Source organism: Bos mutus, chromosome 13, assembly GCF_027580195.1.
Source record: "Bos mutus isolate GX-2022 chromosome 13, NWIPB_WYAK_1.1, whole genome shotgun sequence".
Lineage (NCBI taxonomy): Eukaryota > Metazoa > Chordata > Mammalia > Artiodactyla > Bovidae > Bos > Bos mutus.
In genome coordinates this window covers 68,423,052-68,435,839 of record NC_091629.1, presented here as the reverse complement: position 1 = coordinate 68,435,839, position 12,788 = coordinate 68,423,052, and the positions used below count along the sequence as shown (strand labels likewise).

General features: G+C 39.0%; 1 protein-coding gene across 5 annotated transcripts in view; it reads left to right on the top strand.

Moving 5' to 3' along the window:
- The window catches only part of OPTN (optineurin), a 39,041-nt gene extending 27,000 nt beyond the window's left edge, over positions 1-12,041 (top strand). For 4 of the 5 annotated variants that reach the window (XM_070381943.1, XM_070381944.1, XM_005905833.3 and 1 more), the window contains 4 exons: positions 199-357; positions 3,644-3,774; positions 7,129-7,211; positions 11,756-12,041. In XM_070381943.1, coding sequence (XP_070238044.1) covers positions 199-357; positions 3,644-3,774; positions 7,129-7,211; positions 11,756-11,880 — 498 coding nt within the window. In that variant the 3' untranslated portion in view covers positions 11,881-12,041. The remainder of the gene's footprint in view (positions 1-198; positions 358-3,643; positions 3,775-7,128; positions 7,212-11,755) is intronic. The other variant, XM_005905834.3, reaches the window with a different exon arrangement.
- Positions 12,042-12,788: the final 747 nt, after the last annotated feature.

The window sequence follows — 12,788 nt, the reverse complement described above, 5'->3', positions numbered from 1 at the left end:
ACCAGGGGAGCTTTGAATTAGAAGGGGTCTTTGAGTTTATATTCTTAGAAATATACTTTGTTTTTTGTTTAATTTTCCTAGAATATGGTTCCTCTCTAAAGATCTAGTAAATTTTTAATTTAAGCCTTCATGTTACATTTTATTAAAATAGGTTGAATTATTTCAAAACCAAGTCCAGAATAAGCTTATCTTTTTCAGTCAGAAAAAGTGGATAAGGTGGTGCTGCAGGAACTGAGTGGAAAGCTAGAACTGGCAGAGAAGGCCCTGGCTTCCAAGCAGCTCCAAATGGATGGGATGAAGCAGACCATTGCCAAGCAGGAGAAGGACCTGGAGACCATGGCTGTCCTCAGGGCTCAGGTAGGCTTCGTTCCCAAGAGTGAGCTGAGGGAAGCCAACCTTGATTATATTCTCAAACAGGAAAGTGGTGGTGCTTAAGATATATTTTTTTGATTTTACACTATTTATGCTAATATATTTTCAAAAAACCTTTTTACTGAAGTTTATCACATGTGGAAAGCATACCACACTTCTAAGTGTACTGCTCATTGAATTTATCCATTCTATAGTTGATGGACAGCTGGATCATTCCCAGCTTGGGGCTTGGTGTTTAATGTTGCTCTGACATTCTTACGCAAGTCTCTTTATTCATCTGTGTACTCATTTCTTTTGGGTACACACCTAGGAGCAAAACTGCTTGTTCCTAGAGTAGGCAGGTTACTCAGTGTTCATTGATTATGCCAAAGAGGTTTCCAGAGTGGATCTACCTACCAGTTTTCACTCCCGTCAGCAGAGAGTTCCTATTGCTCTACATCCACCTTGACCCATACTTGTATTATCAGTATTTTAATTTTTAACCATTCTGGTGGGTTTATAATGGTGTCTCATTTAATCTGCATTTCCCTGCTGGTTTGAAAGTGTACTTTTTGAAATGTTTACTGGCCTTTTAAGGATCTCCTTTTGTGAAGTGCCTGATCAGGTCTTTGCCCAGTTTTCTTCTGGTTTGCTGGCTTTTTCTTAATTTTATAGGAGTTCTTTATAGAGTCCAGATATAAGCCCTTTCCAGTGCTTTTTGCAGATTTCTTCACTCTGTGATTTGCCTTTCCACTCATGAGCATGTCTTTTGATGAACAGAATTCTTAATTTTAACGTAGTCTAGTTTATCAGTCTTTTCATTTGATTATAGTACTTCTGTGTCCTGTTTTAAAAGCTTTCATTACCTCAAGGCTATGAATATATTCTCCTGTGTTGACTTCTAAAAGATTTATGGTTTTGTCTTTTACATTAAGATACAAAAATATCTGAAGTTAGCTTTTCTTTATGCAATGAAGTAAGGGTAAAGATTCATATTTTTTTTCCTACATGAATATCCATTTGGCACCATTTATTTAAAAGGTCGTCTTTTCTTAAGGACTCTGTTGCCCTCTCTGTCACATATTATGTCAATGTACCCGCAGGTCTATTTCTGGATTCTACACTGTTCCATTGGGCTGTTTGTACATTGTTGGTCTGGTACATACTGTCTCATTATAAATAATCAAATGTTTTGATGTCGGTAGAGTTAGTCTTCCTACCACCTCATTGCTTGTGTAATTAAAACCGGGATCATGCCATACATATTGTACTACTTTTTCATTCCTGACTTATCTTGGATATCTCTCCATGTTATTATTCACAGCCATATGTACTTTTTAAAACAGTTGTATGGTGTCCAAAGTGTGCATTACCCTGATATATTTAACCAGCCCTCTATTAATGGACATGTAGCTTGTACCAATATTTTTGCTTTTTATCAACAATGCTGAACTGAACATTCTGGTATGTATATCCTTGTGCATTTGTGGAATCTCTAGTAAGATATGGAAATGGAATAGTTGGGTCATTGGGTTAGATTGTTTTTAAGTTAAATAACTATTTCCAAGTTGTCTTCCAGAAGTGCATAATCAAAATTTTTTGCTCACCAAAAGTAGCTGAAAGCCCCTATTTCCCTATATCCTTGCATTACTCTTTTAAACATTTGCCAAACTGATAAACAGATTATTTTCAATGTAACAATACCAGAAGTTTACTATTCCCTATATACATACTCATTACCTGCTGCCCATAGTGGCATAAAAGTGGTTGAATGGACTTACAGCTTTAGTTTTTCTATAGGAATAGAATTTCAACCTGAGCTTTTTTAGTTATTTTCTTTGATTGTTTGATTGGGCCTGATACTGTAGTTATAGGCTTCCCTGGTAGCGCAGCTGGTAAAGAATCCACTTGCAATGCAAGAGACCCTGGTTCAATTCCTGGGTTGGGAAGATCCGCTGGAGAAGGGATAGGCTACCCACTCCAGTATTCTGGGGTTTCCCTAGTGTCTTACCTGGTAAAGAATATACCTGTGATGTGGGATACCTGGGTTCAATCCCTGGGTTGGGATGATCCCCTGGAAAAGAGAAGGGCTATCCTACCCTTTCCCAGTATTCTGGCCTTGAGAATTCCATGGCCTGTATAGTCCACAGGGTCACAAAGAGTCAGACATGACTGGCAACTTTCACTTTTTACAGCTTTGGTTTTATTTCTTCAGGAATAGAATTTCAACTTGAGCTTTTTCAGATATTTCCTTTGATTGGGCCTGACAAATGTTTTGATGTCTGGTAGAGTTAGTCTTTGAGAGACTTCACTTTTACTTTTCACTTTCATGCATTGGAGAAGGAAATGGCAACCCACTCCAGTGTTCTTGCCTGGAGAATCCCAGGGACGGGGGGCCTGGTGGGCTGCCATCTATGGGGTCGCACAGAGTCGGACACAACTGAAGTGACTTAGCAGCAGCAGCAGCAGCAGAATTAGTCTTCCTACCACCTCATTGCTTATGTAATTAAAAGCAATGTTGGCGATATAGAGATGGACAAAACAAAGGCCTAGTTCTTACTGGCTCAAACTTAATGACTTGATGGAAATGAGATTCTAACACAGATTTATATCTGACTCAAAAAAAGCCCATGATCTACCAATGAAAACTATAAAATGTTAGAGCACTCACAAATGGTAGGAAGTCCCTTAAAATGATCTGTTTCATACTTTTTCTGGCAACTAAAATTGTGATTAGAATATTTAAATTTTTATTAACTTTTTAAAATAATGGATAAAAAATATATCCTAGAACCACTAAATCTGAAAAGGAAAATCTAATTGAAAATATAGAAAGTTAAAAATTGGTATTAAAATAATACTCAGTTCACTATGAAGACATTCATTTTTACTTTATAATTTTGTAACAATGAAGAAATTACATATTATAGCATAATATTTATTTATTTAGAGGTAACAGATTATTCTCCTAATGAAGCAGCTAAAGCAACAAGCTTTTATTATCTCAGTTGCTATGGATCTGGAATCCGGGAGCAGCTTAGCTGGGTGATTCTGACTCAGGGTCTCTCATGAGGCTATACTCAGGATGGACTTGAAGATCTATTTTCAGGATGGCTCACTCACATGGTCATGGTCATTACACTGGTTTCTAGCAGGAGCATGTACCTGTTATTATATTTGTAAGACGTGTCACAGGATGTAGCACAGCCTCTTCTACTTATCAGCAGATAGGCTGTAGAGAATCCACATTTGTCTGGGTAGTAACTTCTCTTTCTTTTTTTCCCTCTAACAGATGGAGGTTTATTGTTCTGATTTTCATGCTGAAAGAGCAGCAAGAGAGAAGATTCATGAAGAAAAGGAGCAGCTGGCATTGCAGCTGGCAGTTCTACTGAAAGAAAACAATGCTTTCGAAGATGGAGGCAGGTAAATGAGGGAAAGACTTGGATCACAGATTACCCAGGTTGTGGGAGAGGGACCCACAGTGTTTTAGCTGTTTGAGCTACAAGACTCGCTTTGAGTACACCTGGCCTGACGGTGTTCCTGACACTTGGTTTACTTTAAAAGGCTTGGCAGTATCTTGTGGGAACCTGATTGAGTTTCTGCTTCTAGATAAATTGTAAAAACATAATAATCTGGGTTCCAGTCATATCCTGTCATTGTCATGGATGAAATATTCCTAATATTTTAAGTAATTCTGTAATATGTTTTACAAGAAAGTACTGCTAAAATTACTTCTATCTTTAAAATTTTCCTTTGAGAACAAAATATAGAGGAGTAAGAAACATAAAAATACAGAGAATAAAATAACACACACCAAGGTGTGTATGTTAGTTGCTCAGTCATGTTTGACTCTTTGCAACCCCATGGACTGTAGCCCACCAGGCTCCTCTGCTGATGGAATTCTCCAGGCAGGAATACTGGAGTGGGTTGCCATTTCCTTAGGCAAGGTCCCCTGAGGGGATCTTCCTGACCCAGGGATTGAACTCAGGTCTCCTGCATTGCAGGTGGATTCTTTTTCTTTTTTTTTTTTTCAGTTTTATTTATTTTACTTTACAATAGTTTATTGGTTTTGCCATACATTGACATGAATCTGCCATGGGTGTACATGTGTTCCCCATCCTGAACCCCCCTCCCACATCCCTCCCCATCCTATCCCTCTGGGTCATCCCAGTGCACCAGCCCCGAGCGCCCTGTATCGTGCATCAAAACTGGACTGGTGATTTGTTCCACATGTGATAATTTACATGTTTCAATGCCATTCTCCTATATCATCCTGCCCTCGTCCTCTCCCACAGAGTCCAAAAAAGACTGTTCTATACATCTGTGTCTCTTTTGCTGTCTTGCATACAGGGTTATCGTTACCATCTTTCTAAATTCCATATATATGCATTAGTACACTGTATTGGTGTTTTTCTTTCTGGCTTACTTCACTCTGTATAATAGGCTCCAGTTTCATCCACCTCATTAGAACTGATTCAAATGTATTCTTTTTAATGGCTGAGTAATAGTCCATTGTGTATATGTACAACAGCTTTCTTATCCATTCGTCTGCTGATGGACATCTAGGTTGCTTCCATGTCCTGGTTATTATAAACAGTGCTGTGATGAATACTGGGGTACTTTTGTCTCTTTCAATTCTGGTTTCCTCGGTGTGTATCCCCAGCAGTGGGATTGCTGGGTCATATGGCAGTTCTATTTCCAGTATTTTAAGGAATCTCCACACTGTTCTCCATAGTGGCTATACTAGTTTGCATTCCCACCAACAGTGTAAGAGGGTTCCCTTTTCTCCACACCCTCTCCAGCATTTACTGCTTGTAGATTTTTGGATAGCAGCCATTCTGACTGGTGTGAAATGGTACCTCACTGTGGTTTTGATTTACATTTCTCTGATAATGAGTGATGTCAAGCATCTTTTCATATGTTTGTTAGCCATCTGTATGTCCTCTTTGGAGAAATGTCTGTTTAGTTCTTTGGCCCACTTTTTGATTGGGTCATTTATTCTTCTGGGATTGAGCTGCAGGAGTTGCTTGTATATTTTTGAGATTAATTCTTTGTCCATTGCTTCGTTTGCTATTATTTTCTCCCATTCTGAAGGCTGTCTTTTCACCTTGCTTATAGTTTCCTTTGTTGTGCAGAAGCTTTTAATTTTAATTAGGTCCCATTTGTTTATTTTTGCTTTTATTTCCAATATTCTGGGAGGTGGGTCATAGAGGATCCTGCTGTGGTTTATGTAGGAGGGTGTTTTGCCTATGTTCTCCTCTAGGAGTTTTATAGTTTCTGGTCTTAAATTTAGATCTTTAGTCCATTTTGAGTTTATTTTTATGTATGGTATTAGAAAGTTTTCTAGTTTCATTATTTTACAAGTGGTTGACCAGTTTTCCCAGCACCAAATGTTAAAGAGATTGTCTTTTCTCCATTGTATATTCTTGCCTTCTTTGTCAAAGATAAGGTGTCCATAGATGCGTGGATTTATCTCTGGGCTTTCTATTTTGTTCCATTGATTTATATTTCTGTCTTTGTGCCAGTACCATACTATCTTGATGACTGTGGCTTTGTAGTAGAGACTGAAGTCAGGCAGGTTGATTCCTCCAGTTCCATTCTTCTTTCTCAAGATTGCTTTGGCTATTCGAGGTTTTTTGTATTTCCATACAAATTGTGAAATTATTTGTTCTAGTTCTCTGAAAAATACTGTTGGTAGCTTGATAGAGATTGCATTGAATCTATAGATTGCTTTGGGTAGTATACTCATTTTCACTATATTGATTCTTCCGATCCATGAACACAGCAGGTGGATTCTTTACCATTTGAGCCACCAGGGAAGCCAATACTTACCCATCGAGGATTGACAGTTACTAATATTTCTTTTATTTGCTTAAAGTATATTTTATAAAAAGAAGAAAAAGAACTGTAGATGAAGTTGCAGTCTCCTTTCTCCCTACCCCTCAGTATAATCCTCTCTCCCTCTCCCACAGTGCTTGGAACTCGTGTGTAGCATCTCCAGCTGTTTTGTATTTTTGTGTATATACACACCTATATAATATCTTAAAACAAGGTAATATTAATTTCTTAGAACAAGGTGCATAGGTTACAAAATTGTCACTAAAGGTATTATTCTGCAACTTGTTTTATATAGATAACTGATTTTGAACTATTTATATATATATATAACTATATATATATATAAATCTGTGTGTATATGCAGATTTAATTCATTGTTTGCTCTGTTGTGTCCTGCTTTAGAAATATGCCACTTTTTTCCAACCTATTTCCCATCGATTGACATTCTGTTTATTTCCTGATTTTTAAAAAATCATATTTACTACATTGTGTCCTAGTGCCGGAGAAGGCAATGGCACCCCACTCCAGTACTCTTGCCTGGAAAATCCCATGGACAGAGGAGCCTGGTAGGCTGCAGTCCATGGGGTCGATAGGAGTCGGATATAACCGAGCGACTTCACTTTCACTTTTCACTTTCATGCATTGGAGAAGGAAATGGCAACCCACTCCAATGTTCTTGCCAGAAGAATCCCAGGGACGGGGAAGCCTGGTGGGCTGCCGTCTATGGGGTCGCACAGAGTCGGACACAACTGAAGCAACTTAGCAGCAGCAGCAGCAGTCCTAGTGCCAGTCATATTTAAAACTCAAATTACTCATAAGTTCTGGTTTCTATGAACCTTGGCTTTGTAGTTTACCTCTTTTTTCTCATACTTCTGTTGAATGCCTGCTTAATGTTGTCATATTTCAAGGTTTCACAGATAACGTTACTTTTTATCCCAGCAGGCAGACCTTGATGGAAATGCAGAGCCGTCACGGGGCGAGAGCAAGTGACGCTGACCAGCAGGCTTATCTCGTTCAAAGAGGTGAGTCACGTGTGATACCAAGTAGTAGAGGTTCCATGGGTTTGCTATCCTGTGAAGAAGTTGCTTGAAGGAAAATTTCACTACATTCTATATACACTAAAATCTCACTACATTCTATACATTCCAGGTCAAGTTACCAAAAATACAGCAAAAATCAGGCTTATTTCCAGAGTGCTCCAAACTCCATCCATTCCCTCCTGAATCCAGACCAGACTCTTCACATTGGCAGTTAACACTTGGCATAGCCAAAATTCTGAGCCTTCTCTCACTCTGTTCCCCTATGGATATTAGCCAACAGAATCACTCCCTGTTCCTTGAACTTGTCCTGAACTTATACACCTATGTGTACTTGCTTATGTGGTATCCTTCATATAAAGGCCCTTCCTTATTCATCTCTCTCTTCCTACAGTCTCTTTCCAGTGAACTCTTACCCCATCTTTAAAGTGAAAGTGAAAGTGAAGTCACTTAGTCGTGTCCGACTCTTTACAACCCCATGGACTGTAGCCTACCAGGTTCCTCCATCCATGGGATTTTCCGGGCAAGAATATCCCATCTTTAAAACCCATCTCAAATACCATCCCCATGAATCCCACAGAATGTGACCTTTCCCTCCTGAATTTCCAAAGTACTTTATTTCTGTTCCAGTACTTATCTGCTATTTTATAGTTACTTATGTGTTCTAAATATGCATGTAAGTACTCTATTAAATAAGCTCCTGCAGAGCTGATATCCTCACCCAATACCTGGTGTTATGCACATAGTAAGGTTACCATTTATTGAGAGTTTACTATGTGCTGGTGCTATGCTGATCCCTTCATACAAATTACTTCATCTGATCCTCACAAAATTCCATCAGGTATATTGTATCACCATCTTCCAGAAAACAAGGTTCAATAACCCAGGATCACAAGGCTTCTAAGGAGCATAACTGAACATGGAGCCCAAGGTTATCTTTACTCTTTGCCACTACACAGTACTACATGTAGTAAGCCTGTCATTATGTTCTATATCCAGATTTTAATTCCCTAGTGAAATTGATCATAATACTTACACAAAATATAGTGCTGTGTTTATTACATGGTTTTAATACTCCAGGAATAATGTTCTGTCATTTATAGTAAATTATGTCACTGAAAGGGAAGTATTATTCTTGAGTCTAGATAGGAAAAAACTTAATAGTCAAAAGATCAAAGACTGACATAACTAGATGAAAGGTTAATAGCAATGCCACTAAGGAGAATCAGATGTTATGTGATTTGATTACATGTTATCAAAAAGATGTTATCTAAATTTTACATAAAACTGATTCTTAATTTTTTTAATGCTAGATCAGTCTGAATCCCTTCCACATACCAACTGACTATTGAAAAGGAACTATCAGTGTTGTTATCAACAGCAAGGAAGCAATATAGTATGTATGCTGCTGCTAAGTCGCTTCAGTCATGTCCAGCTCATAGCGACCCCATGGACTGCAGCCCACCAGGCTTCTCCGTCCATGAGATTTTCCAGGCAAGAGTACTGGAGTGGGTTGCCATTTCCTTCTCCAATGCATGAAAGTGAAAAGTGAAAGTGAAGTCGCTCAGTCGTTTCCGACTCTTAGCGACCCCATGGACTGCAGCCCACCAGGCTCCTCCGTCCATGGGATTTTCCAGGCAAGAGTACTGGAGTGGGGTGCCATTATAGTTAACTGTTAAATTACAGCAAAATTTTTCTGAGCATCCCTTCTACCACCTGTCTCTGCCAACATGCCGCTGCCAAAGTCCTTTTACATGAAAAAATAGATTAAAGTAAATATTAGAGGTAGTGATTCAGGTTAAAAATACACATAAAAAAAAAAATTCCAAAAAGGTGCATATAGTATTCATGGGGCATATGCAGAAGGAGCACAGTGTATGCTAAGTCACTTCAGTTGTGTCCCACTGTTTTCGACCCTAAGGACTGTAGCCCGCCAGGCTCCTCAATCCATGGGATATTCCAGGCAAGAATACTGGAGTGGGTTGCCATCTCCTCCTCCAAGGGATCTTCCCAACCCAAGGATTGAACCCAAGTTGGCAGGCAGGTTCTTTACCACTAGCACCACCTGGTGGTGGGGGGGTAGGGTGCGGGGGGAGGTACCCAGAAGGAGCACAGGGACTGGTCTAAATTTTAGCCTTAGGCATTTTTTAGGATCAGAAGAGAAAGCTGCATCTACCCACTAGTGCGCTGCCAGGCCTTTTCTCTAACCTGAATTTAAATATCCTAGGAATACCCATATATCTATAAGTGCCTCCACGATTGTCTTGGTTCAAAAAAAGGACAGTTCTTACACCTAGATTTCTCGGGAAAATTTTTCTTTCTCATAACTATATAAGGCAAATATCTATCTACACTTAGGGGAAAAAAAAAAAAAACTGACCAAACACAAAGACTTCTATTTATAATCTAAAACTCGCCACAAAATACAAATGTATTCATAATTATCCTAATAAGTTTTTGGTCATATAAGTAACAATATTCCAAACAGAGATTGTCCTAAAATTTTTGGTTTGTTTCCTAACATAGCAGCCTTAAACAGTATAACTCTTCTCAGTGTTATTTCATCATGGTTGTCTTCTGCAGCCATGTAAGTGTCTTCTCTGGCCTAGGGCACTTGGCTGAGCATGAGGGAACAGGCGAGCATAAAGCACGGTCAGATCCGTGGTCTAGAAAGCCTGTGGTCTAGTTAGACAGGATATGCATGTAACAAGATGAATTCATAATATAACAAGTAAAGGACAGAAATAATAGTGCTGGAAATAAGAGGAAAGGATGACACCAAAGGCCAGGAGGCTTGAGAAAGGCCTTGGAAAGATGTGACTGTAAGCTTCACCTGGAAGCCATAACTTTTGTATGAGAATAAAAGGGCAAAGGCAGAAATGAGTGTGGTGTGTAAATAAGGAAAACTGACTAAGCTTATTTTACAGTGAAAAGCCAGGAGGTGGAGGGAACCATTAGCTGCGTGATTACAACAGCCCAAGTCTGCATCTTGAAACCTAGACAGGGTTTCAGGACAAAAAGAAAAGGGCCAACGGATGTCATAAAGTTTAAAGGGATGAATAACAGTCCCTGATAAGTGGCTAGTTGTCATCTAGAGCAGATTTTGACAAACTGCAACCTACAGGCCAAAACTGGTCTGTCAGCTGTTTGACTAAGTAAAGTTTTATTGCAACATAGTCATACTCTCTTGTTGACATACTGTCTGGCTACTTTCTTGCAACAATGGCAGAGTTGAGTAGTTATGCCAGAAATTTATGACCTGTAAAGCCTGGAATACTTACTATCCGGCCCTTTATAGGAAAAGTTTACTGCCCCTGATCTAAAACAATGAGACCATTAGCAAGCCCACTGCTCCAGAAATCATGCCTTGTGATCACAATTTCTATTCAAAGTTGCTTCTAAAGTTTGCTGGACACAAACTATCCATAATAGTCTCCCGTGTTATTCAATTCAAATAATACGCTCAGAAGTAGATAATAATGTTAAACGTTACCTCCACTATCATCTGCAAAAACAAACATTTGGGGGGACCTGAACAAGTCTAGAGACCTGGGCGGAGGTGCTAAAAAGCTAAAAATGGTTTGCATCAGTGCAGCAAGGTCAGATCAAAGAGGTGTCCTAGGAGCCAGAAATCATTTCCTGCATGGAGTATGGTTCGCACACGTGGGACCTGCCAACAGTCAAGGCTTGTTTAAAGCATTCTTTTTTTATATATTTATTTATTTTTAATTGTTGATGTTTGTTTTACAATATTGTTTTGATTTCTGTCATACATCAAGCATTCTTTGATTTAGACTTGAACCTCAGTCCCACTCCAAAATTGAGGGAAATGACAGGACTCTTTCTTCAGTCCCTTCTCACTTCCTTTGCCTGGATAACTCTTCATTCTTAAAACTCCTCTCACATGTGGAATTGATCTCATCAGGGGAGCCTGTTTGCATCAAGCAGTCTGAGCCCTTCTCTGCCCTCCCAGGAAACCAACCATGGCGCTTCTCGCACACCCCACCCTATCACTCACTTTTCTTGCCTGATGTCCCCATCATGTCTGTGTCCCTCTGGCCCAGCCCCAGGTGCTCAAACACAACTGCTGATTGACCCTAATTGTTGTCTCCGCTTCTGAGAAGGTACCTGCTGTTCCCGGATCCCTCTCAGCGTTCTGCTCGCTGTCTTCTCCACATTCTCTCCTCCCCTTTCGCTTACATCCTCATCTCTTTTCTTCTCTCAAATATCCTAGTTTTCACTAGAACATGTATTGTCCTGTACCTGGAACTGAAACCACATGTTTTCATATACCTAGAACCTTGAATAGAGGCTAAATCCTAATATCACAGGGAAGCAGGCACTGCTTCTGGAGATTTTTTTTCTGTGTGTATAGATTACTTCAGTTAAAGATTGAAAAACCTGTATTCCTTTCCCACGAGGTATTGATTACAAAGTTTACCTGAACATTAAAATTAACCATCTGTTATTAAAAACTGCTTGCACTATGGAAGGAATGGATTAACATTTCATTTAATGCTTCTTCCCAGGAGCCGAGGATAGAAACTGGCTGCAGCAGCAACAAAATATTCCAATTCATTCTTGCCCCAAATGTGGAGAAGTTCTGCCTGACATAGATACACTACTGATTCATGTTACGGACTGTATCATTTAAGTGTTGACCTTTTACCTCCCCCAAGCTGTTGGTAAATCTCATTTTTTTTTCCTCCAAGAGTTGTACTTTTGTGTCATTTGTTTCATGCAACTATTTTGGCTCATTATTTTTATTTTAGGAGAAAGAAAAATCATGTTCTATAAAGGACATTTTGGGGCACATTTCCTTGATTCGCAAAATAGAATCTTTAGCGTACCACTCTTCTAATAGGCTCGTTGTTTTTAATATTTAGTTGATGTGAACACTGAACTGTTCATGCAGGTAATGAGCGTGTGACATTGTGGATGGAGTAAAGGCGGTAGTAAGATGGAAGACGCCTCACTGATTAGAACCTTCTAAGGAGGCAGGAAAAATGAAGTCGTCACAGATTTAATCGAGAAAAGTGTTTTTGAAGTATTTTTAAATAAATTGTTATCTTTCTTTATCCATTTAAGACAGATCTGTTTGGGGTTGTGTATATATCTTACAGTTTTATTTCAAGCACAGCACCAAAGTTATGATGTGGCTCTTTTCAGATGAGCCCTGTGAGCTTTTACTTGATCATCAGGACAAGTGAAAAACTACTGGCCTACACAAAGCAGATACAGTAGGTTTACTGGATTTCATGTAACCATCCACAGTGTGAAGTCCCCTTTTCCTTCCCTTGTGATGAAGGTACATGTTATCTACTATAGAGTAGATAGTTTATGAATGTCTAAAAAGAATGGCTATCAATTTTCTTCCTGGACCAGGCTCTATATTCATAGTCACAAAAATAGTTACCGCAAAATTTTGCTTATGAGTCTTACACATTGTTCATATATGGTTAGCTAATTTCACAGGATGTGTTTTCTGTATTCAGCTTCACATAAATTTAATACTTATTCAGATCTGTCTTGTTAATTCCATGAATATAAGCAAAATCTCTT